Source organism: Ictalurus furcatus, chromosome 1 (genome assembly GCF_023375685.1).
Source record: "Ictalurus furcatus strain D&B chromosome 1, Billie_1.0, whole genome shotgun sequence".
Lineage (NCBI taxonomy): Eukaryota > Metazoa > Chordata > Actinopteri > Siluriformes > Ictaluridae > Ictalurus > Ictalurus furcatus.
Genome location: NC_071255.1, coordinates 17,352,865 through 17,379,790, shown reverse-complemented (window position 1 = coordinate 17,379,790; position 26,926 = coordinate 17,352,865). Strand labels below are relative to the sequence as shown.

The window sequence follows — 26,926 nt, the reverse complement described above, 5'->3', positions numbered from 1 at the left end:
AGCTCACTTTAAGTGAATAGTCTTCCCCACATACCCCAGGATGGGAAATGAGTGCATTTTACAACCTTCACAACCTTTAGAGTATTAACAGAAGTGATGATTATTCTGTGATTATTGAATTTGGTTCACGTGGACATGTTGTTAAGAAGGTGCAGGTCCATCTCAAACTGACGTGCCAGATTTTAACCCTATAAAATAAACTAAACCACATGGAGTAAATTTTAGAATTGTTGAACTTGGGGGTTTTCTAAAACAGCTCACTGGTTTTCATCTCTCAGCAACTGGTCCAAAGTAAGAACATTTGAGCTGGAGCATGAGAGTCTGTAAATGTGCACATGTGGAAGTACACTAGATTGCATGCTTAATACTTTAAAAGCAGGTCTGGGTGTGCATGTGTTTGCGTGTGTGCGTGTGTTTGCATGTGTGTGTTTGTGTGTGTGTGTTCGCTTGTGTATGCGTGTGTATGCGTGCATGTATTTGAGTGTGTGTGTTTGCGCGTGTGTGTTTGCGTGTGGGGGTGTGTGTGTGTATGCGTGTGTGCGTGTGTGTGCGCGTGTGTGTGTGTGCGTGCGAGCGCAGATGTCTGTGAATTGATGGGTGATGAATAACCAATAGGGAAAAGAAAGTTTTTGCTCCATGGGTATTCAAATCCATTTCATAATTAGTTTTCTGTGGCATCAGTTTAACTTCTATAATAATACGTGATATCTATAAAGGATGAAGAAGCTGTTGACTGAAACAAAGCCGACTTTACACTATACCTTATGTTTATTACGTTTAAATTGCTTTATTAGAAATTATCCTTTTTGGGCTGTATGTATCAGGTGTTTCTGGTGTTTTTGTTATGATGGTTTATGTAGGTTCTTAGCAAAGAGTAGCAACCATGTAAATAGCATGCATGTATTTAACCTTTGTTTAACCACTGTCTGTGCTCATCTCTCCAAATCCCCTTTGTGTATACCTTTATCCTCCCCCCTCTCTCTCCCTCCTGTGCTCCTCTTAAGAAGTGTAACATTTGTTAGAAAATCGTATCATTTTCTCCTTATTGTATTTGCAGTCACACAAGATCCATCACAAAGGAGCAATTCCTGAAAAGTGACGGATCAATTCAAAGAGTTGATTATGTAGCATTAAGTGTTGATCGAACTCAGTTCTCCTCGGTGCTCCTAACACTCATTTTGTTACCGTGGCACTGGCCGATGAGGATTCTGACTCCTCCTCTTTTTCCTCCAGTATTTCATTAACAGACGGTGTGACATCGGAAGGTTTCCATTCTGTGATTGATTCCCCAGGGACCTGTCCCGGACTGCTTCCTACTGCTGAGGTCACTTCCTCTCTCTGTGCAGCTGGAGAAGGAATTAAAGTCACTGGTTCTGGTTCCATGCATAACATTACCTCTTCCTCCTGAGATGAGGGGGGGAAATAAATTAGTCTTTTTGTGTATATACAGTGTGTCTGTCAGGTGTTTGACTGTGTGACATCTTCTTGAATATCACAGCCTAGTTCCAGTCTTTGGAAATTTTGAATTCGCTGTAGCCTACTAAGCACTTACGTTCAGCACTTTGACTAGCTAAGACCTGCATGGTGACAGGGACCTCACCTTGATCTCGTCCTCTTCTTGAGCTTCCAGTAAAGGTGAGTGTTCTGTTCCCATGTCTTCTGAGGGGGCCGTTAGATTTCCCTCAATGGTTGCACCCATGCCGATATACCCACCTACTTCAGCCGGGTACGTCTCAGTAAGCCCTGCCCCCCACAGATCCACCAGGGGTGGGTGAGTGAGTGGCGGTAGACTGTGGATGGTGCTGTTGGGCGTAACCTGTAAAGACTGTGTGGTACTATGTATTCTTTGTTCCAATATCTGAAACAGAGGACGGAAAGAATGGAAATAATAATCTCTCTCATTATTAGTCAGTGTCATTCTAAGGCAGTAATCTAATTACTGATTTCATATGTGTGTGAAAGATTCTGTCAACATGGTTTTAAAATATTAACATATATTATTTGTGATACTTTGTGTTACTTCATAGGCATTTATTAAGCATAGATTCTATAACTAGAAATCCTTAAAGGGATAGTTCACCCAAAAACGTTCACCCAGTGTCGTTCAAAACCCAAAAGACTTTCGTTCATCTTCGGAACACAAATGAAGACATTTTTAATGAAACCTGGGAGATTTCCGTCCCTCCATTTACAGTCCAAGTAACCAAAAGCTCCAAAAAGTTCATAAAGGCATTGTAAAGTAATACTCCATTGGTTTAATCCCAATTTTATGAAGTGATACGAATGCTCTGTGTGTGCAAAAAGCCTCAAAATAAAGCTTTATTCTCAAAACATCTTCACTTGACGCATACGTGTTGTGTTGACGTGAGAGCCGACAAAAAAACACGAGTCCTCCTATGTCAAAATCTGTAGACATCTTTGCTACAATGATTGTTCTATGTGACTCAGTTTGTGTATAGCGTCCCTCTTCCTCTGCTGTTGTATCGCGAGAGCAAACGTTCTTTTAGGATGCCTTTATGTACTTTTTGGAGCTTGAATGTTTTGGTTTCTTGGACTGTAAATGGAGGGACAGAAATTTCCCAGGTTTCATTAAAATGTCTTCATTTGTGTTCTGGAGATTTGGAACGACATGAGGGTGAGTAACTGATGACAGAATTTTCATTTTTGGGTGAACTATCCCTTTAACTACAATTTAATTATAGCAAAAAAAATCTAATCTGACTAATCTGAACTACATGGGTGTGTGAGATCACACAATGATTGGCAATTCTGTCTCAAGAGCAACACAAACAGCCAAACAATGGTGGAAAAGTCATTAGGAATGACAAAGCAGAACATCACACGTTAAAACGTTTCTAGTGCATAGTTCTAGGGGCAAAACATTAGACTATTTGATAGCTAGGAAGCCAGCTGTCTAGTTAGGGTTAGCTAGAAACTTGCTCGATAAGTTTGTTTTTAGTAGCGGTGACAAACAAAAAACAAGTCCCGAAAGCTAGCTAGCTTGTTAATATATAATAAACTATAATGGCTAGTGTTTGCTTGTTAGTGAGCTAAATAGCTAGCTGGTGAGTTGATGTTAGCTAACAACTTTTTGCATGTCTTGCTTGTGGGTAGTCTGAATGTTTTGTTGGAGGAATCCAAAGATAGAAGTGTGTCAGCTATTGAAGACAATGTCAAATGGAAATTCGAGCGCGTTTTTCTTCTGACACGTTTCTGAGTGAAATAAACATATTTGGCTGGGCGTACCTTTGCTAATTTGACATTTTTATTAGTGGAAGATTATGTGGTCATGCACCAAGGACATGAGCTAACTAGACAAAAAGGTCAGTTTTCTGAATCTGATGAGGGTTTTGAAACGTTCCACTAGGATATTTAGCTATCACCATGTCAACGTATAGAGCCCATCAAATGAGCGGCAAAATATATTCAAGATTATAGTATAAACTAGTATAAGGCTAGTTAAGGTACATTTCGATGTGGCTAGCAGTGCTTTAGGCAGAATTACCTGTTGCTGTTGCTGATACTGCATTATCTGTTGTTGCTGGTATTGCTGTATCTGCTGTAGTTGCTGTAGTTGCTGTATCTGTTGTAATTGGCTCTGGTGTTGTTGGATGAACTGCTGCTGATGTTGCTGTGATAGGAAGTGAGCCGCAGCATTTCCATCATAGCTGCTATCACAGGAAGTTCCGCCAGTCATGACATAGGAGCCTGTGGCTGGAGAGGCTACTCCTGACTGCTCGTTGCTGATTGGCTCCCAAGCATCTGAAGAGGAGAGGCAGTAGAGGCCCTGCGAGATGTATGCGTGAGGCCACACTTCTGCAGAGGAATGGTGTAATATCTGGTCTGAAAATGAAACAAAGAAACCTTTTTATAATAGCTTCATATCTCCATAGGGCTATTAAATTGGACAGCCTTAATTAGCATTATTAGCGATGTACATTGAATGAGACCGAACCATTTTCTCAGCTTTTCAAATTCATGCCAGTATTCTTTCTGTGAATACACTGCAGAACTATGATCTGATCACGTTGTTCTTATATGGTGAAGTTTGTGGAAGCACATCTCATGGAAAGGTTTCACAAGGGTTTCATCATATTACGGAAGGCTCAATCTCAGCAAATGTAGTGATAGCTGCTGGTCATAACATTTAAGACCACTTTTCTGGGATTTTTTTTTTAATCAGTTTGGTATAGAATTCAAAAATAACTTTGAAGGTGGATTCTAAAAGGGAACAGACCGATAGTAATCACCTATATCATCTAAAACCTGGGACGACATTGAGAGGCAAGAGTGAGTGGAAAGAGTCATGGGCTAAAGTTTTTAGGAATGTGAGAAATGTTCAGCAAGTCATTGATTCTTGACCCTTAGGTATTTTAGCCTCAGTATATGCTAAATTTCAAATAAAATGGCGATTACTAACCGCTTTTCACCCTCCAAAAATGATCATCTTACTTTTTACTTTTTAAAAAGTGTCCTGCAGGGATCAATATTAGGTCCTATCCCATTTCCTTTGTCTATAAATGATTGCCTTGGTGTTGAATGGCTGTAATATTTATTTATATGCTGATTATGCTGTGCTGTATTGCTCATTTGGCTATAACAAGACTTCAAGTTGCATTTAATAGTGATAGCAAATAGCAAAATGATAGCAGCATAGTTTGAAAAATCCCAAACTGCTACAGAATACATATATTGTATATACTTATGTATATATTTCTCTCCATCTCTTTTTGAATTCTGTCTTCCATTTTTTATAACTATGCACTGCCATGAACAGGCCATAAAGTTTCCCCGATGTATTTCCCAGCATCACAGTAAACAATGAAAGATTATCATAATGATTCTGGGAGTTAAACTACCTCGGCTGGTGATGCTCTCCTGATTGGCCTCACTCAGATGGGCAACACTGCCTTGGTTGGAGCCTGCACTCATGCTTTCTCCGTCCATGGAGTTCCAAGCTAGCAAAGTGGCCTCGGATATTGCAAACTGCTGCATAACACCTTAAAGAACAAAGAGGCAGAGGTAAGCAAGTATGACGACTCTATCACCTCAATTTCACGATCAGAACCTGGAATATATTGTGGCATAAAATTGGTGTAGGTTCATCTGATATGTTTTAAGGTATGATAAAACTGGTGTGGTTGCACAGTAGTTAAGAAACTGTGCCTGGGAACAGAACATTCTTCATCTCATTATTGCTAGTCGAAGAACAGCATGATTTCAGTATCAATGTCAATCACATACAATTAGTTCAAGCATTTTTTTACATTTTCATGGTTTACATTCTTCAATGCAATCAAAGCAGCTCCCTCCTACTCATTCTGCTCGTTTTCCTACATCTTAAATTCCCAGCACAGTATGAGGCATCATCATAAACTTCCTCTGAAATCTGAGTAATGAGGACAAGTGCTGAGACAGCTCAGACACAATATTATAAAGATGAGATAATAAAAGCTCTGCACAGCATAGCCATATTCCCACCATCACTATAAATAAAAATCATAATCCACTCACACTGATTTATATTCAAACAAGTTGCACAACAAGCGTAAGGGCTGTTAAACGTCTTTTGGTAGTAACACCTGATGCAATGTATAACGGCAGATTCTACACTGTAGGCGCTCATACATGTAGATTCCTGATGTGGGTATTGACTCATGCTTAATCCTAAACCTTTTCTTTCTCTCTCTTTACCTGCTGCAAAGCGTGCCTCCTTCTCTCCATCGCTAAGGTCACTGTAGGCGTCGTTCTCCAGCTTACGCTCGTGCTGAAGATTGCGGGTGGAGATTCGGCCAGCACTGGAGCCTCCCGGTCCCACCGTCTGCATGCCCCAGTTCTGCCACTCTATCATATGGGCCACACGACCCTGCGCCATGGCTGTCGGCTTTGTCACCTTGTCCTTCATAGACCGAGACACTCCTGAAGTGGAAGGATGGAAAGACAAGTAAGAGAAGGTGTCATGGAGAAAATTAGAGATCAGAAGAACAGTAGTATAGAGATGGTGGAGTTAACAGATCAGTTTGTAATGAGACATATGAGATGCAGACATACAAGATGCGGTGATATGAAAGATGACTAACACAGTGTTTACACTGTCAATACATGCTCAGGAGCTGGACTGGTGTAACAAATGAGGTGGAATGAATGGAGCCTTTGAATTGATGAGGTGGATATAAAGCTGTTTTCTAATGAGAGTGTGTGCGAATTGATTTGGGGAAAGAAAATGGTTATGACAGATGAAGGTGAATTTAGAAGGTTAATTGGAGAAAGATGAGGGTGCAGTCTGAGGAATGACACTGTGGCTTGTTGGAATAATCTGTCTCTGCACTATCACTAACATACACCAGGTTTAGGGCCACTATTCCTGTAAATAGCTTATGTTATACTGCAGTGTGTAAACCACATTTGATCTAAGCCTAACCTATGACATAATATACTGCAGGTTTCTCTATATATGACCGCTTACATAAGATTCATGGGAGAAATGGTTTCATCAATTATTTACACTGGCAATGCCAGAGTTCTATAATAAAACCTGACATCAGGAGACCTCGTGACCTCGCCTTCCATCAAATGAAATGATGATTATAAATTAAATATTAAGGGAAAAAAATCTGAAAAACATCAGACTGCACTGTACTTCAGTACACACACATGATAGTCTGAGAGACAGAATGACACTAATACATCACAAAACACTGACTGATCTCCACGCTGCACTCCACAAGCACTTAACACACAAAAATAACTGCAATTCCCGTCCATCACCACTCCCGAAACAACAAGCCATAGAAAAAAAAATGTGTTGTGGGTAGTGTATTTCATTCTGAGTAAGCATCTCTTTTGATATCTGATATTCCACCAATGGATTCACATGCCATTGGCGAGCATTGTAAATGGAAACAGGGAGTGAAAAGTGCACCCACAAGGGGCCATGTTGCCTCCATCTCCACCCACTCAGACTGGAGCCAACATGGGGTCAGTTACCAGTTTACAGGACAGACACACACCTGACACACCTGACAGTGAGGACTTAGCCAGAGCACCAATGCTGTAGGCGTTGGAATTCCGCTTCTTTAGCTGGGGCAAAATGGAGGTCGTGTCCTCCATGGATTGCTGGATGGGAAGAAGATAGTGGAGATAGAGAAAAAGAGAGGGAATGGGAAGAAAAAAAGAAAGTGCAGCAGAAGAGGAACAGTGAGGGAGCAGGACGTGCACCTCAGCAGAGAGGATAGGGAAAATTGAGTGTGAAATTTTATGAATATTTGGAGGGATAGAAAGGGCAGAAGTGATGGGAGAGGTGGTGATAGACACAGAGTTAGTGTTTTAACATGGGTGTGAAGTACTACATTTCCCAACAGTCTGCTGGTCAGTGTCTATCCTCTTGCAATTTTGGGAAGTGTAGTTAGTGCAACAAGTTACTGCAAAGTCATTAGAGAGCGAGAGACAGAGAGAGACAGCGAGAGACAGAGAGAGAGACCATAGGTACTGAAATGAGGGGTGAAGGAAAGTTATCTAACGTGAGTTTTGAAGAAAAAGCAAAGCAAAGGTAAGAAAGAAAGGTAAAATGATGGACTGATAATCACAACACTTACATTGATTCCATCCCATGAAAAGTCTGTTCGGCCATGCTGAGGGAAAGAGGGGAAGAAAAATGGGGACAGGGAGGAATGGGGAAATAGGAGAAGACAGCAAGAATGGCGACAATAGAAAGGAGATAGGAGGAAGGAAAGAGGGATTGTGACAAAAGAAGGCAGTTTTTAAAAAATATGCAAAATAGAAGGAAGTATAGAAGAAGGAAAGGAAAGAGAGGGAATCTGTGTTCAAGACAGAAAACAGAGGTGGAAATATGTTGTGCTTGTATGTCAGTGTATATTGTTATAATTGCCTTCATGCCATTGATGGCAAATCATATATTATTAATGTTAAAACGTAAAACGTAAAACACAGAAAGGCTCAGTCTTATCTAGACATAACAGCAGGAAATGAGACTGCTTTTGGAGGAAGCTTGATTGCCACAACATAAACATAAACACAGATGTCCTATATAAAAAAAGGCCAAAGTCGTCTCCACCTGCTGAGGAGACGGAGGTCTTTTGGTGTGTGCAGGACCTTGCTAAAATCTTTCTATGACACTGTGGTAGCACCTGCTATCTTCTATACAGTAGTTTCCTGGGGAGTTGGGAGCACAGAGAGGGACAGGAAACGTCTTAACAAACTGGTTAAGAGGGCTAGCTCTGTCCTGGTCTGCCCTCTGGACAGCATAGAGGTGGTGGGGGAGAGGAGGATGTTAGCTAAGCTGGCGTCTATCATGGGCAATTCCTTTCACCCCCTGTAAGAGACATTGGGGTCCCTGAGCAGCTCCTTCAGCAGCAGACTGAAAAGCGTTACCGCAGGTCCTTCATCCCTACTGCAGTCAGACTCTTTAATGCAAATAACAACATAATGTAGCACTGCTAGTTGTTTTTGCATCATCAGCCTACACATTCACAACAATTCTGCAATATGAACATTTATTCATTTATTACTATTTGTTGCTCACCCTCTATTATTAACTGTGCAATAATCCGTTTATCACTTTTCTGTATACTAACGAGGTGTTACTCATCTGTATATATTCACATTTGTATTCATCTGTACATACATTGAGGTGTTCATAGTGTACATATCAACATAATTTTTTTTTACTACTATTATTCTTATTTTTCTATTCCTATTGTATGTATATATATATATATATATATATATATATATATATATATATATATATATAATATATATATATATATATATATATATATATATATATATATATATTTATTGACATTTTTTCAATTCTATTCCTATTTAATGTGTATTCTTTCCTATGTGTTTCCTATGAGTTTTTGAGTAATTGAGCTGCTGTAACGAGGGAATTTCCCCAGTGTGGGATCAATAAAGTTTTTATCTTATCTTATCTTATAACTTATTGATTGCCATCCCTGTATGTATTACTTTCTAGCTGCCAGTTATTAATGTAAGAGTAGGTTGAGTGAAGGCAGTTTTTTATTTTATTAGAAACTCAAAAAGGTACTATTAATCCCATTGGCCAGACAGACAAAAGACCTTCCACAAAGCTCTGCTTAAGGCCATGTCTATTTTGCACAGATTCAGAAGAGACACTGCTTGATATGGTTGTCACACACTACAAAACACCAGAGCCTGCATTGTACCTAGCATATAAAACAGCCTGGGACAAGTGCATATTATTGCCTTTTTCAGTATATATGCATTCTGTTTCTTTGTGCTAAGGATTTTGAGCTAACATTTTTATTATAAAAGATATAGATTAATAAATAAGTAGTTATGCAAATGATCTATTTAGCTTTAGAGAGCTGTTGTGTGTACAACAGACGTCTCTCTCTCTCTCTCATTGTGTTTGTGTGTGTATTGTTTTCTCTCTACAAGGCTCTCTATTTCGCTGCAGAATCCTGACCCAGCGCTGTGAGACCGCAGACGTTTTAAGGCTGCCTGGGGTGATGAGTTGCCATCGCTATTACAGTGCCATCTGCATCATGTGGTCTGCTTATTCCTAGTTTTCAGTAATAGGTCACATGACCTTCATACAGAAGATGCATACACTAGGTACAAGAAAAACCATGGAACAGTGGCTGTTTCTCTTAGTTCCGCTGTGTGCCCCGCTCAGATGCATTTAAAAGCAGAAGATATATCTCGTTTAACAGCTCCACAGTGTGCATAACATCCCCTCTATACTGTATGCTCACACAAGGCTTTAACTAAGGAGTCGCTCCTGAAGGATGTCCAGGCGTCCAAAGCATTTGTGTATCTGATTAAGAGGGAAGACACTTTCCTGTTACTTGCAGTGTGACTCTTTTGCTCGTATACAAATTCTTGATTATGTAAGAATTGAGAAAAGCTCTGGGAATGCTACAATTATGTGTCATTAAATATGCAGTGTGTTTGGTATAACTTTGCATTCTTCTTGAGAGCACATTCGTCTGACACTTTTGAGAGAAGATCTCTCTGGAATTTCAATTAACTGCTATTCAGGAAGTGATGTCCTGAAACCATCGTTTCATATATTTTTTCATGCATATGCACCAAACCCTGAGATGAAACTCAAGCACAAGCTGACAAGCAAGCAAGCTGCCTAGTTGGATGTAAGCATCATGTGCTATAGCAATAGCTGTGTGGTGTTATATTTCTGAGCTCTATAAGTGCTTTCCTTAAAATAAATAAATCAATAAGTGGGGTCCAAAAGTCTGAGACCACACTCATTTCATTTCAACTTGGAAATAAACAGAAGGTTTTAGAATTTTGAACATTTAAAACAAACAAGGTGAATATTTAATATTCTAGATGTGCACTATTTCTAGATCTGTACTTTAAATGTAAGCAAATTTGTAATACTGACCATGTTAACTGCTTTGTACAAAAGGCCAGTTTTTCAGGCTCCTGAGTGGCACAACAGAAAAGCATTCGTCCTATCATCTGGAGATCACGAATTTGAATCCCAACGATACCATAGCCATCTGTGACCGGGTGTTCAGGCTACATGCCAATGGATGATAAGGTTTTGCACAAAAATCCATGTCCAGCTCGACTTTTCACTCACGTTGTTTATAATTTGTAAATCAATATATTACAAATTGTAATATAATTTGTAATCAAAATAGTTGTATTAAATAAGAAAAGAATGCAAAATAGACTTTTGGACCCCACTGTGTGTATATAGTGTGAGATGAAGTATCATGGCTGATGATACTGTTGAAGTAAATAGCTGTATCAGTGTTGAAATATTTTGAAAATGATCAATCATGGAACATGTTGGATCCTCTTGCATGCATGGTTACAGTAGAGAGGACTAACACAACAGTGTGCATTTAAGCTCACTTCATTTTTCAAATGGGATTTTAGATGGAGTGTTGATACATTCTCATCATTATTAAATAGCACATCCGTGGCAGTCAGTTGTACGTAATAGATATAATTTTGTATCCATTGACTTCTTATTAAATATACTGATGAACCCTGTCCTATGGTTTTGATTATGTTTCTGGATAATGTTTTCAGTAAGACTTTAGTGAGAGGGTGCCAGTTTGAAAGTCCTTGAGCTGACAGAGAAATATATCATTAATATCTGATAAGACAGTGAGAATGTCTCAGTGAGAATGTCATTAGGTATTCTTCAATCATCTATCTAGTTCAGAAAAGTACATCTTATGTTATGAATATGTATTGTCTTATGCCATGTACAGCACTGTGCAAAAGTCTTAGGCACCCTAATGTTTTAAAATACAAATTTTGTCTTAAGTGTTTATTTTATGACTTCTGAATTATTGAGTCAATAAAAAAAATTTTAATTCCAAACATAACATTTTATATATATATATATATCAGTATTACAGGAAAATGTTTGTGTGGCAATAAAGAAAGCAACATATTACATAATACACCACTTTTCAGACCAAAATCATAATGAAGTTTGTCCTGGTTTATCTGCAAAAACAGAAACAGGTATGACAGTCAGAGCCTCCAGAAGAACTGTGGCAGACTCCATAAGATGCTCAGAAAAACTTACCAGCCAATTTCCCTTATAAAACTGAACAAAGTGTGCCTGAGACAACTGATGCATTTTTAAACAGCAAAGTGTTGGTACACTTAATATTGACTTTCATTTATTACTGTTTACTGCTTTTAAAAGTGGCCGTTTTCAAGTACAAATGTTTAATTTCATCATTTTTGAAGGCATCTTTGTTTTAAAGCATTTCTTTGCATATGCCTAAGAGTTTTGCACAGTACTATATGTGTATTGCTAAGTTGTATAGCTCTATTAGAATAGAAAAGACAAGGAGGAAAAAGAGAAGGAGAGATGGTTGCGAGGAAATGTAGCAATGGTGATGCTTATGCCACAAGGACAGTCCAATAACATCCTAAATCACAGTCTGACACAGAACCTAACACAACCTACTATTCATCTTAATATAGAACACATCTTGGATCAGATTACATAGAGGCATGAAGCATTAGCATCATTACCAGAATGAGCATTAGATGAACTACAGTAGTAACCAGCAGTAAGTGCAATACACTTATTAAAATATTAATTTATTGTTTATATTAGCCAAGGACAACAGCTGGCATCTTTCCTTAACACTGGCCTCCTCGGCATGCATGTTATAGATTAGGCTGCTTCATTCACCTGTACATGGCTTAGCTCTGTAGGTTTCAGCTGTTGAGAGATTTATAATTATTGTTATTTTGTCAGGCTTACCTGTTCCCCATCCTTCTGTACTGGAACCCCATCTGCCGCTTTAGGAAGAAGGAGAGAATAAAAACTAATTAGGGATGGGGTTGACATTAAACAGGTGAATCATCAGGTGTTGGTTTGGCTGCACATAGTCTCTGCATTTCTCATAGTGGTCCTGTCAACATGCACTCTAGTATGAACCAGGGAAATGACTGACAATGTAATTGAATCACATCCTAACACCTTTCACCTAAGTGCAAACCCACTGTGCTTTCATCATGAGCTCAGCTTGACCTGCGAAAAACGAGTCTAACAACAAAGACAGACTGAGGGAGAGAGGAAAAGGAATGTGAACGTAGAAGAGAATAGCAAAAGCTATACAAAAAAGCTATAGAAAAGCAAAACGTATATATATTAAACAAACAGGGTATAGTCTCACTTTTTCTCTCTAAGGTTTTCAGGCTCTCGCTTACAGGACTACAATAGATTATATTCGCTCGTACAGACCAGCCAGCTTCATAATTACAACCACAGCATAATTATGCAGCCTATCACACAAAAATGGGATCATCACTAACAGGAGCAATGGGTCACCTGCACTAGGGTTTCTCTAACAAATTCTGTCCCTTTTATTTATTTCATTTTTCGCCACTTCTCACTAAGAGTGCAATTCTAATTAAAGATGACTTAATTACATAGGGGCCTCTGATAATTAGGTTTCAGCGCATCCCTGGTCTCTGAGCGGCTTTTCTTTATTTAATTGGTATTGGTATTTTAGTACAGTGTTACTTTAGCATCACGAGACTTGCACAGGTCTGTGATCTATAACTGTGTATGTTTGAGGGAAGTATTTGAAGAGGATTAAAACGGTGGATCATAGTCTTCATTGTGTTAATGTCAGCCTGTAGTTAATGAAACCATCCCAAATTAACTTAGCACAAGATGAGTACATCGATGTATATGTTGCAAGGACTGTATAAAGATGACTACTGTGTATAAATGTTAGGGACGCTTGACCATTAGATCCTCTATGCCAATCTTGTTGATGTTAGTGTTGTTACTGTAAAAGTGTCATCAGTGTCTGTATATGAACACCCTTTTCTGATGGTAAATATGTGTTTGCATTTGAAATATTCTTAAACTGGGCTGCATGGTGTCTGTGCACTCGTAGTACCCATTTTCTGTTTGTATCGTAGTACCTTGATGTATTTTTAATGACAATGCCTTATGGGAGGGTCCATTAAAAGCACACTCACCCCTACAGCTGACTGTCTCACTCCTCACTCTCACTGCATGTGCAATGAACCTTGTTAATATCCACATGATCAAAGGTGGTTAAAGTGACCAATGAATCAAGGAAGATTATTCATCTGCACCAATCTACTGCTATCTACAGGTGACAAATTAAAATATAAATAAACATAAATTTATTTCAGTTCAGTGTTTCAACCACTGTAAGATGTTTGACCACCACAAGCCACCGGAACAGCCTCAGTGTGATTCTACTAGTCTCTCGAGATGTACTGGAGGGATGAAACATCATTCTTTCAAAAGATATTCTCTCTATTGGTGTTTTGATGAGTACTCTCTAACATGCCAGTCCAAAATCTCCCACAGGTGTTCAATTGGATTGAGACCTGGTGAATGTGAAGACCATAGAATATGATTTACATAATTTTCATACTCATCAAACCATTCAGTTAGCCCTCGTAACCTGTGGATAGGGACATTGTCATCATAGAAGAGACCACTCCATACAAGATAGAAATGTTTTGTCATAGGATAAAAATGATCAGTCAAAATAACTTTTAGGCATTTAGTCATTTACAGTGACCTTTTCTTCTAAGGCAGTGGTCACTAACCCTGTTCCTGGAGATCTACCTTCCTAATGACTTTAGCTTCACCCATAATCGTGCCCACCTGACCATCTAATCATTGCCTTAAGAAGTGCTAGATCACCTAAAACAATTGTGTTAGATTTTGGTTGGAGATGAAACCTGGGGCCATACATTCCACTATATCCTCACATCATGTGACAGTATATCAGAGGAGGTCAGAAAAAAATCTGTAAAGTCTGTAAAACTTGTGCTAGAAACCTATAAACATTCACAGAAGCTGTAGGTCAGTCGATGCAGTTCACTTTGAATGGCAGTCTATGAGCAATCGCTATAATGACAAATCCACTTGACTAAGCCCTGCATCTGAACTAAATGTGGAAGTACAGGCGGGTAGAGGAGACGCCTTTCCTAATATGAAAATCAAACTGCGCAGTCTTTGCCTTCTTTTGGAGTCCATCCAAAGTTTAGCAATCCCACACCATAAAAAGCTACAGATTATTTCTATCTGCATGTAGTGGGTTCTGGCTGTCAGACTTGTCTGTGACGTTTTAGCAGTAGCAGACACAGCAGGGTGAACTCAAAGCAACCTAAATAAGAAACCAAGAGCAGCCAGAAGTCATCTGCATGGTATCCAAACAACATTATATACAATGTAGAACAATTTATAGCACTTTATTCTTATTTCTTGTATTAAGATCAGGCTAAATAATACAAAAGCACAGAATCAGTGTCGGGTAACTCTCTAATGCAGGAAAGAGAATAATGTGTAATTACAGAGAGAGCAAGCTGACATTTATCCATGCACTCAGCACTGCTGCAGCTGAAACTGCTATGAAAAAGCATGAGTCATCTTAACATGAAAATATAGGGCTATGATTTAATTACACTGCAATTTAGCTGATCTGCCATCGTTCACAGAATAAGTGTCATCAAGTGCCTCTTGTTACGTATATGTTTTAACTTATAATAGAAAGCCTACAGTAGATTCCTGAAATATATCAGTTCATCGTGACTAACGTTACTGTGAGGAAAATGACAGAGGACAGACAGACAGAAAAGCCACTGGTATTTCTGCAGGAACAGGTGTTTTGGCCATGAATGACCTCTAAACCTAAAATCTATGGTTTCACAAACTCAAATATCCAAAACCTGGAAGCCTTTACCAATGATAGTGACTACACTGACCCCAGAAACATATTTAAATGGACAATGAAATGGCAGATCTAGCATGATCTGTTTACAACCTCTTCAGGGTGGAATGTTTTTTTTTTTTTAATGTTATTAATAAACCTTATTAACCATTGTAGGAAAAATATGTAGTATTAATAGTTATTTTAGAATGCCTAGGCTATATTAGAGCAATAAAAGGAATAAGAAGCACATTTCTTGTGTACATTGTAAGAGCATATGTTCTGGGGATTACCTCCACACTAACAGCACTGCAAGGTGCATTTTTAAGAATGTCAGTGATTCAGGAGAATATATATATATATATATATATATATATATATATATATATATATATATATATATATATCCCCCAGCGTAAGCATGTAAATGAAGAGTGGGCTAACTGAATATTCTAGCGTTATCACTGACTGCTCTTCAATATGAAGTGGCTGTTCCCGGCTGTAATTATATTACCAGAGCTCCTTGACACCCGAGGCCAAGTCATCCCATAATTTATGTTGTAACCAGGAGACATTTAGCCGCTAAAGCACAGTGGTTGTGCGAGGCTCAAAGAAGTTTGGTGCATCAAGACTTCACGGTTCAAGGCTTCTCACACCTCCTTACAGCTATCAGTTTGACCGACAGTAACTTCAATTCTGGATCAGACTGCAGTCTTATTCCCTAAAACGCACGGCTCGGTGATTCTCGCCATAACGGAGTGTTGCAGATGCGGCACGCAGCAATAACAGCTGATCACGTGACCACGGCGGAGCACTTCTGCCTTATTAGCGAATATCGCGCGACTCCCTAGCGGAAAAACTGCGGACAGAGAGAGAGAGAGAGAGAGAGGGAGACTTGGCCGTATACAAAATCTCCTACCGCCACCAGATGTGAGGACGCCACCAGACGTAGTAAACTAGATGAAACGGGTTTGTTAGTCATTGTGTTCATTGGTGAAGTGATATTACATGTGTAAGCTCTGCTCCCTCCATCATCACGGTGAGAACTCTGTAGAGTCCCTAGATGTCCCCTAGGAGTTGAAAGTAACAGTCATTTGGGGGAACAAATCATCTTCAGGTACTGTAGGTCATTTGGGGTTGTTTATTTTACAAGGCAACATATTGCAAAATCATAGCATTACATGAATGTGATGTCACATGTGGGGCGGGGCAAGATGGAAACAAGAAGTTGCCTAGCACACAAGGTAAGGTGATTTATAAATTCTAATTATAAACTTTAATCAGCAGGCTTTAAATCTGATTATTGTCGTAAATCATTACATTTTTTGATGGAATTGTATTATTCATGGGGTAAGGGGTCAAATCCCACCTTCACCCTGTGTGTGTGGGGCGGGGGGGGGGGGGGGGGGGGAGCTTGCATGTTCTCCCTGTGCTCTGGGGGTTTCATCCAGGAACTCCGGTTTTCTGCCGAAACTACCAAGAATTTACAAATTGTCCATAGTGTTGAATGTGTGTGTGATTGTGCCCTGGTTAAATAGGTTGGTACCCTGTCCAGGGTGTCCTCCAAGTTCTCTGTGATAGGCTCCAGGCCATAGACATATAAATACATAGACGCCTCATTGGCCACATTGGCCTGTTGTGTGATACATCAATGCATCCGCCATATTGATCCAGGCCAGACTGCCCTATAAACAAACATAAGTAAACTGGGGAGCTGCGGTTTTACTGGATAAAACAACACAATAATGTTTACATTTCTCAACCAATTTCACTGGTTTATGATCTATGTGGTGTACAACAAAGTTCTGTCTCCAGTTACTTAGAATCTCAATAGTTAGACTTGGAAAATTATTATTTGTCATAAGGAATTGTGAAAACTCACTCTTGTCAAGCATAAATTTGGCTTATTTTTCTTGGTTAATAATTGTGAAGACATCCCTAATGTAATAACATTTAACGTACATGAAATGTACATAAAGTTTTTTTTCATTGTGGAAATGGCTTTTTCTGTTCTCAACCCCATCATTTTAGCTTTTCTTGTGCTCCAGGTCAGAACACAGCTCGTTCACTTTGAAATACTGAAAAAAATCTAAATAATACATCTTTAAGTATTAATAATTGAGAAAATGGAACAAAATCAACAAATCCAAATCAAATAGTGAGACTCTGGCAGTCGGTCTGCTTTAAACATTTTTATTAGCAATAAAAGGATACAGATATACTCCAAAACAGACAATTACAAAGATAATTATAAGTGTGGATCTGGTAAAACAGTTCGGCTCAGTTACAGCGGTAAAACATTTATGTGATAATAATAATAATAATAAAATTAATGATAACAATAAAGCCACGATTTGATGACAAGTTATCAAATCATTATAGCCTATCGATACACCTACTCTTTGGGGATGAGTCAGGAAACTGAAGACAGGTGGTTTAGCGCCATCTCTAATCCTGACAGTCTGACCTGTCATGTCACAGTCCTCCAGTTTGAAGTGTTCACTGCATAGCATGGCAGAAAAACCTTCCCTTCTTACAGCTACTTCCTACTGCCTCCTCAAGTGTTTCTCTTTGGGAAACATTCAAAGTGTGAGAAAAGTTACCTAGCCAACTAACTACAGTAAAATTCACAATTTGTCAGTCGCTCAGCCGAAACAAGTAGCTTGTCACAAAAGTCGGTTTGGAGAAAATACTTAGGCTTATACTGAGACTTATTACTATTACCGGTGTCTATGTATTTATATGTCTATGCTCCAGGCTCCCCCACAATCCTGTATAGCAGGGGTGTCCAATCTTATCCGGAAGGGGCCGGTGTGGGTGCAGGTTTTCATTCCAACCAAGCAGGAGCCACACCTGATTCCACCTGTTTAATCAGTTGATCTTGACTTTCAATAGACTCAGGTGTGGCTTCTGATTGGTTGGAATGAAAACCTGCAACCACACCGGCCCTTTCCGGATAAGATTGGACACCCCTGCTGTATAGGATAAATGGTATAGAAAATGGTTGGGTGGTTTTATTCGCTCATTTTCACATTGCCCCACTTCATAAAACAGTAGAAAATGTGGGAATGGAAATTTCAGGTATTGGGACAGTTCTGTAAGTTTTTCTGTAATGGAGGTTCTATAATAGGAAATACACCACTTAGGCAACCCATGCACTTGCATAGCAAGTGAATCATCAAGAAGAATAATAAGCATGAATAAGCAAGAACTTATTAGGAAAATGGCCATTATGTGCTGTGAGACCCAGTCCTGATGCCCAGATACTGACAGCTATGGATAACTGGCAGTCTTTCAGTGAACATCTCCATTGCCTATCTCTATGTTATGCACACACCCCACACGCCACATTACAGCTCATCAGTCACCCTGCAGAGCTCTGTTTCTGCAGAGAGGAGGCCAGTGCCTGCTGCAGCATTCTGAGCCAAAGACGGACCTGTTTGATAAACAACATGTAAGTGCTACAGACTGCAATTAATCATGCCCTTGGTATGAGAAAAGCCAAATCATCCTTCCTGCACAGTTTAGATGACGCATCTGAGGCACACCTCATCGCCATCACTTATCTGTCAAGATGCTGTAATACTGCCTGAGTCTGTTGCTTCGTGAAACTACAAGTTGACCTTCCACAGACACACACATAATGCTTATATCTTGTCCAGTCAAGCATTTTTGTTACAGTGTGGACTGTTGCAGCTGCCATCATTAAAAGTTTAGTGTGTGTGTGTGTGTGAGTGTGTGTGTGTGTGTGTGTGTGTATATACACGAGCACTTTGTAATCAGATCAATACCTGGGAGTCCCTCTCTGTAATACAATATCTTAAATGCAGCTCAATCATTCTTAACAGAAGACACAGAGAGCGAGTAAACTGTATATTGTACTTAAAGTACGCCAAACAGACACTCGACTGCTGAGCACCATTGTGCAAACTACTGTTACACAGCATGGATTACCCTCTAAATGCTTCCCAAATGTATACAATGTATGGTTTATTTTTCCAGTCCACCAGTAAAACTAATTAAACTGGATTAATGCAATTTCTAACTCAAAGCAATTTCTGACTGAAATACAGTTATGTGTTCTGTGATTGTCGGTCAGGATATAACAGCACGTTGTAATTGCTGTTAGAAGAGGAGTCAGTAAGAGTGTCTATTATAGTTTCTAATATTTCATGCACAGCGAAGCCCAATCAGAAATAGCTACGGTATAACAGAGCCTCAGCCACCCAAGCATCATATAAGAGTTTAAGAGTCCATACAGGATTTCGCAGAGTTTTTTTGTGTGATTGTTGCAGCTATTACGAATCGCCAGAAGGACCCCTGGACTTCAATTCCCAGCAGCCACTGCACCTCTGCACCACTGTTACATGACCACCTACACCTGACTCTTATTCTGGTTAACGAGCACCAGTGAGTATATACTCACTGTTTGCACCTCACTCTTTGTATGGCTTTGTTTGTTTTATGTCGTCATGTTGTGCGGTCCTGGCTCCTAGGTATTGGTTTATGTTTGTTTTATGGTTCTTGTGTACATAGTGTCTTTTTGTGTTTTGTTTGTTCTTTATTAAACTTTGACTCTGCACATACATCCGCCTCCGCCTCCATAATTGTGACATCGGCCAAAAATGCGTGATTTTGCGATTTGCGGAGTTTTCTGTGCTTTTTTGTGTGTGGAAAAATAGTTGAATTGGCTAAATGCGCATTGTGATGACATCATATGGTGTGTTGTGATGTCACATAACGTGTTTTGGCCCAAATCTGCTGTAATTTTGAAAAATTCCCAGCTTCTGTGAATATTGGGGTGTTTCCTTGATTTTTGTATTCATTTGTCATCGCAAAATTGCTAAATCCTGGAGGGACTGGTTTAATAACAAAGAGCATGCTTAGACACATTAGACTTTTGTAAAACTTTCCAAAACCATTTGGTATGTGAACAACTGATTGTAGCAATTTTAGCTTGAGGCTGTATAAATGAGTAATGGAATATGAAGTTTGTACTTGTTGTGAGTTTAACTTTCCTGGGTAAGGCCAATAGTATATTACTGTCTTGAGACTGAAACTGTAAATATAATAGAACTATAGCACACAGTGGCCTAAATCTCATTTCACTTCTTTTTAAAAATCTATATTGAAACGCTCTAGGTCAAGGTCAGCTGTGATCAGTCATATCCAATTGAGATTCATGTGTTTTAAAATTCAGGAAAAAATAGTGAACCATTTATTTTTATATATATCGATTTTTCAGCCATGCTGCACACAAGAATCTCAAAAAAGGCAGCCTGCTACACAGAAAGTAAGACTGCACCAAAGGGGAAAAACACAGCTGAGGCACTTTATTACACAAAAGAACAGGGAACAAACACACCTCATTAATGCTTCACGAAGCTTTCTGACACTAGGGCTTCTCAGGGGCTCCCACATACACCCTCACTAAAGGTTAACACAGCCTCAAGTAATAGCTCAGAGAGCTCCCTGAGGTGTAATGGCAGTCATGCACAGAGACTCAGTAGTTTCTCAACACGACTGACTGTACACTGCATTTTCTCTACCATGACACTGTAATACAACCAACACTGAGCCTTCTCACATGCACGCACCCACATACACATACACAAAGCCCAGTGGGAAATTCTCTATAGCTTTTATTGAGCTCCTGTATGTTCATGAGCATGAGAATAAGGTGTGTGTGTGTGTGTGTGTGTGAGAGAGAGAGAGAGAGAGAGAGAGCCAGATCAGAATTACGTTCTTATTGCAGGGCCGATGCTCAACTCCCCTGCAAAGTGCGGTGAGAATCAAAACAGCAGAATAAGGAGCACACACTTTAGACTCGCAACATGACCAACTCCTCAACCCCAGTCAACAAGGCAAGGTTATACCTCCACATATAACAGAACACACACAAGACTTGTAACCGTGTTTAATTCAGGATCATTCAAGCTTTAAATGCAGGTGCATCCCAGTTTATGAAAATATGAACGTTATTCGGTTCAAAGCCAACATTGGTTTGGCCTCCACTGAGACTAGATATGGAAATGTGTTGTCACAGCTGTACTAAAAATGCCCTTCTCCAATGCTATCTACTGTCCCAGAGATATAAATAATTGTAATGTTTTTGGAACAAAACTAGTCTAGAATTTGCAGTGCATGAAAAATAAAGTATGATGTGTAAAACCTTTTAGAAAGCTGCTTTGGCAGTCACTCATGTTCATCTCAGTGGCTTTGTGTTTTACCATAAAGTCTAAAATGGTTTGTTAAGCATAAAATGCATAGGTACATTCTAATTTCTGAAACACTGATGGAGGAATGCTTTGATTGAGCTGTTTCGTCAAGCACCTCTCCATCAGCACTCGAGGCCCTGTTCACGTTTGAGTGTAGTGTGCACTTGCTCTAATTACAGATTCACTGGCTGACATCTGGGTCAGAAGTGAGCATGTGCGGTATTCCAGAGGAGATAAAACAATAAGTCTGGGAGAGAACACAACTGTTTATCTGTGAGGGAAAAGTACTGAGGCAACAGCACACATTGGTAAATACCAAAAACAAACACGATGTGACGCAGACATTCCCCAGTTCAATTCTAAGTTTTGGGTTACTCTCTGTGTGGGAATCTGGGTGTGTATGGTGCCCTGTGATGGACTGGTTTTCCAATCGAGGGTGTATTCCTACCTTGCACCTAGTGTTCCCGGGATAAGCTCTGGAGCCACAGTGACCCTGATCAGGATAAAGCAGTTACTGAAGATGAATGAATGAATGAACACTTACACAGTGCTGACTACATGTTGCATTCCTCTTGTCTGAAAGCATGTTTGCTGATGTACTTCTTATGTAACAGTAACATTTCCATCCATCCATATTCTGTACCGCTTATCCTACACAGGGTCACGGGGAGCCTAGAGCCTATCCCAGGGGACTCAGGGCACAAGACAGGGGACACCCTGAATGGGGTGCCAACCCATCGCAGGGCACAATCACACACACACACACACACACACACACTAACACACCTATTCACACAGTATGGACAATTCAGAGATGCTAATCAGCCTACAACACATGTCTTTGGACTAGGGGAGGAAACCAGAATACCTGGAGGAAACCCCCGAAGCACGGGGAGAACATGCAAACTCCATGCACACAGGGTGAAAGTGGGAATTGAACCCCCAACCCCAGAGGTGCCACAGTGCCAACATTTGGTCAATTAAAACAATGTAACTGTGCAATATTTATTACCCTGATTTTGCATGGATTATAACAAATGTTCCTTCACTTGGGCCACTTAAACATTCAAAATCTTTCAAGTATGACATGCGACCATATGAGAGTGAAATGCTTATGTATTATTAATTAGTATTTGCTTGTGTGTGTGTGTGTGTAAGGGGTACCATGCAGCATTAATATGAGTATTGCCAAACTTGTCCTTGTCTGTGTGTTTTTATAGAAGCAAGCCTCCTCCTATGTGTACGTGCATGTGTGTGTGTATGTGCATGTGCATGTATTCCATCACCGAATTGTCCGAACTCTCAGATCACAGTCTGGCTCAGAAAGCTGATCTGAAGTCCACCAATCGATATCTGACTCCAGAGCTGCCCAAAGGCAGAATACACACCAAGCATCCAACAATACTTTATAGAATACTTTATATGCTACTCTGCTCTACACTTACTGATCTATAATACTGCCACACAATACTACTCTCCCACACACTCTGCTCCACATAATGCTGGCAGTAAATTTCACTACTTTATAACACTGTCATTTAATACTGCTTCAGCAAATTATATTTGACACCCAGAGATTATTTCCTATGCAAAAAAGGGTCTGTGCATTAAATGCAAACAATATCAGGGGGCAATATCTAGGGCTGAACAAACAACAGTGCATCATACTAGAGCTGACGAGTTATTTAAAACTGAGACAGCTTTATGAGAAATCACTGTATGTAAATATATTTGAATATCCTGTTTTTGCATAGCATTTGCTTCAGGTTTCTTTTTGTTGTTGTTGGGACAGTATATTTTATTCAAACAGAAATACATAGATGCTGTTATACATTAATGTCTCTTATTTATCACCTAATATTGGATAATGTTTCTCTATTGCCTTAAGGAAAGTATCATGCTTTTATATTAGTTCTATCATATGTCAATAATGATTGTGGTCAGTGTTCTAACACAAAACAAATCGGGAATGATATACTGGGACACAGGTAGTTGTTATACTGTATATGCTTAAAATAATCATTTCCGTATGCAAATATTCCTCCCTTTACTCCCACCAATCAGTCTGTTAAATCACCGATGTAATAAATAAATCATTCAGTGTTACAGCCTTTGTTTACTCTCACTATAGGCTTTTAATGACACACTGCATTATTGTATACTGTACGAGAAAGAAGATAGCAGCTGCGCTGACAGCCACTGACTTTCACTCATGAAGCTGTTAGAGGTATGAATTTTCACAAGTAAATGTTCATCTGCATCACCAAACGATTGTGCCTTTATTACATTTATTTCTGAACTAAGGATGGCCTTTATCAGAGCCAAAAACACTTGTTACTACACACTGTTGTCTTCAGGTGGTTTTTAAAACACCTGCTGTAATAAACAAGTGCGCATACAGAAATTTTTGTTTTAAAATGGTTTCGAAAAACAAACATTAACATACCTTTGCAAATGCTGTTTCCAATGCAAATTGAAAGTAAATGGTCTGCACTTATTTAGTGCTTTAATCCAAAGCGCTTTACACTGTGTCTCATTCACCCATTCACACACACCAATGGTAGCAGAGCTGTCATGCAAGGTGCTACCTTGCCATCGGGAGCAACTTGGGGTTCTGTGTCGCCCAAGGGCACTTCAGTATGTGGAGTCATGTGGGCCAGAATCAAACCACCAACCCTATGATTAGTGGGCAACCCGCTCTACCACCTGAGCCACAGCCGCCCTTAAAGTAAAGGGCGGCAGGTGGCTATTGGGGTGGATATTGTCATCATTTACATTGGTGATGGATAATCACGCACTGAACATCACACACATGACTCAACTTGAACTAATCCATCCCATGCACTGCTGACCTTGTTTTTACAGAGCCAAACTTTTATACTTCCAAGTAAAGTATGTTTTGCTAAATAACATGCAGGTCCTTTATTCTTTCACTGATAGAATTGTAAAGGTCAATGAGAATTAAACAAAACAATAACCCGCATCAAACCTGCTAAATGATTCCGAGACCTTGCCGGAAAAAGGTTGTTATTGGGTTACTCTGGTTATAGGCTTTTTGTATTTCAGTCAAACTGCCCAACTAAAAGTGTTGTCAATAGCCTTTTAAGTCAAAAGTCAATAGAATCCATCAAAGCTCTGACCAGGAAAGGAGAAATGTTCTATAAATATATCTTCATTTCTTTTTGAGGTTGCTTTACCAAATTCATGCTGCGTTGCCTTTTCTTGTTATATGCCGTAATCTGACAGTGGCTCAAACATTTACACTTTATTTCGGAGTTTTAATGTCAGATCTGAAATAGCTTCAGCCATCAACAACACACACACACACACACATTCCTATTAGTAACTCCTGCTCATGTTCCCCTTCCTTCTAATCCTTGTTGCATCTCCCCTCTCCTCTGACTGCAGTGAACTCAAGCATGCCTTTTCTCTTTCTTCTTTTCTCTTTCTCTGTCTCTCTCTTCCTTTCATGTCATACAAACATCTCTGACAACATGTGTTTAATTCCTTATCTCATTTATCCAGATTTAATTTAGCCATTTCTGCAAAGTGATCAAAGCAAACAGCTGGTATTAGTGCATTTCCATCTCCCCATCTCTCACTATTAACATTGCTACCACCCACATACACACACACGCACACACACGCACACACACGCACACACACACACCGGTCATGCAGTAGCATAAATCAGGAGATGTAGGTTGGGATCCAACAGCCTTACTATAAACATAAATATGTATACACAAAGGCGTAAGCAGAGATGTACAAACACACAAAGTGACACACAGTTCCAAACATGTTTCATTCCATACAGCCAAATGTTACATCTCAAGCATGAAGCAGAGAATATTAGCTCAGTGATGCTTCCCACACCAGCTACCCCTCCCCAACTACCACACACACACACACACACACACACACGCACACACGCATACACACACACACAATTTTCAGCATTGTTACAGAAGAATATGGTCTTACTGAGTGTTCGCGAGCCAATACATCCCATGGTTTATTCACAAAGGCCCAGGACATGAACAAGGAAGCACTTGCCGTTGACCATACATTCTCTCCTTCTCTCCCTTTCTATTCTCTTGCTGCCTCTCTGCTCTCGTGGTGCTCTCCCTCCCTCCCACCCTCCTTCCTGCCATCTCTCTCTCTCTCTCTCTCTCTCTCTCACTGATGCAGTCAGATCATAATAAGAAAATAGTGATTCTACAATATAATTTTAGTGATTTTTTATTGTTATATTTTGATTGCTGTAATATTGGATTGTTTCTGTATGGAATGTGTTAGAAATGGATTGGTGTATTAACTAATAAATGACAGATTATTAGAGTCTTTTGAGCTTGCATGGGACTGGCGCGACTGTGATATTGCTGATATTGCTCTGTGTGTGTGTGTGTGTGTGTGTGTGTGCTTACTATGTGTTGTATTATGTTTCCATTGTTTTCACCACATCTGTGCACTGCTGTGTGACTGAGCTGAAATGCGGCGAATTTGTCTCTCAGTCCGTTTCTCTGTCTCTGTCTCCCTCTCTTGTTCTGCTCTCACTTTACACGCATTTGCAATGCAGCAAAGCTTCTTTTTTTTTTTCTTTTTGGTCTCTCCTTAAGACTCCCCTCCCCTTTTGGCTCTTGCTCACACACTCATTCACTGCCAATACTGAAAGATCATTAGAGGGTATTCCTGTGTGGACCTTTCCTATGTATTTTGTCTCTGTTTACACCCCACCCCTTCCTGCTGCTTCTACTCTCTAGTCCTCTCTTTGTCCTCACTCTTATTGGCACACACACATATACACACACAAGTAGATTTGTTATCTGCATATTTGTCCCTTTATCCTTATCTCTTTCTCCATCACACTCTCTTCCTCATGTATTAGAAATTTGTGCAGTGATGCAGACAAAATGAGACGAAAGGATGAAAGAATGGAAGGTGGTGTAATCATTCCTCCTTCACACACACAGAGAGATGGACAGATGGACAGAGACGAGGAGGGAGGGAGGGAGGAAGAAAAGGAGGAGGAAAGGCAGGCCTTGAGCCATTTCAAACAGAGGTGAAGAAGAGAAATTAGCATTCAGTGAAAGCCAAGGCAAGAGGTGCAGAGGGACCAAGAATGAGAGTAAGAGAAAGGGCTAGAAAACAAACGGTAGATAATGACAAATGACAGAGAAAGAGGGGCGTGGGAAAGCAAGGGTTAATACCAAATGTACACAAAGAGATTGCTTGACATGCTGGAGTAGCTATAATCTCTCCAATCGTGAAGAGGCACCCTGCGTGTCATCTATATATAGCAGTTTCGCTCTCTCACTGTTTGTGTGTTCATTTATTTCACACTGCAGCATGTGGTAATGGGTGAAAGGTGCGTCATGCTGAATGTGCAGAATTTTCATGTATAGGTTTAGAGCAGGAGATAGTCTAATGAGGAGCCATCATGTATACACTGCTGCACTACAGTGGACACCAAAGGGTCTGACACCAACA

At 39.8% G+C, this 26,926-nt stretch overlaps 1 protein-coding gene across 2 annotated transcripts; it reads right to left on the bottom strand.

Annotated features, from left to right (window-relative positions):
• Nucleotides 1-534: 534 nt before the first annotated feature.
• Nucleotides 535-25,533, bottom strand: fam131bb (family with sequence similarity 131 member Bb). Of its 2 annotated transcripts, XM_053630207.1 has the most exons (8): nt 25,421-25,533; nt 12,275-12,312; nt 7,011-7,116; nt 5,695-5,919; nt 4,860-5,000; nt 3,506-3,843; nt 1,601-1,858; nt 535-1,404 (listed from the first exon to the last, which is right to left on the bottom strand). In XM_053630207.1, exons 1-8 carry the CDS (start codon nt 25,446-25,448, stop codon nt 1,174-1,176), a joined length of 1,365 nt encoding a protein of 454 aa, XP_053486182.1. In that variant the 5' UTR covers nt 25,449-25,533; the 3' UTR covers nt 535-1,173. The 2 variants fall into 2 exon arrangements, with proteins under 2 accessions (XP_053486182.1, XP_053486180.1); XM_053630205.1 differs by lacking the exon at nt 7,011-7,116 and having other exon boundaries at nt 25,421-25,520.
• Between the last annotated feature and the right edge of the window lie 1,393 nt (nt 25,534-26,926).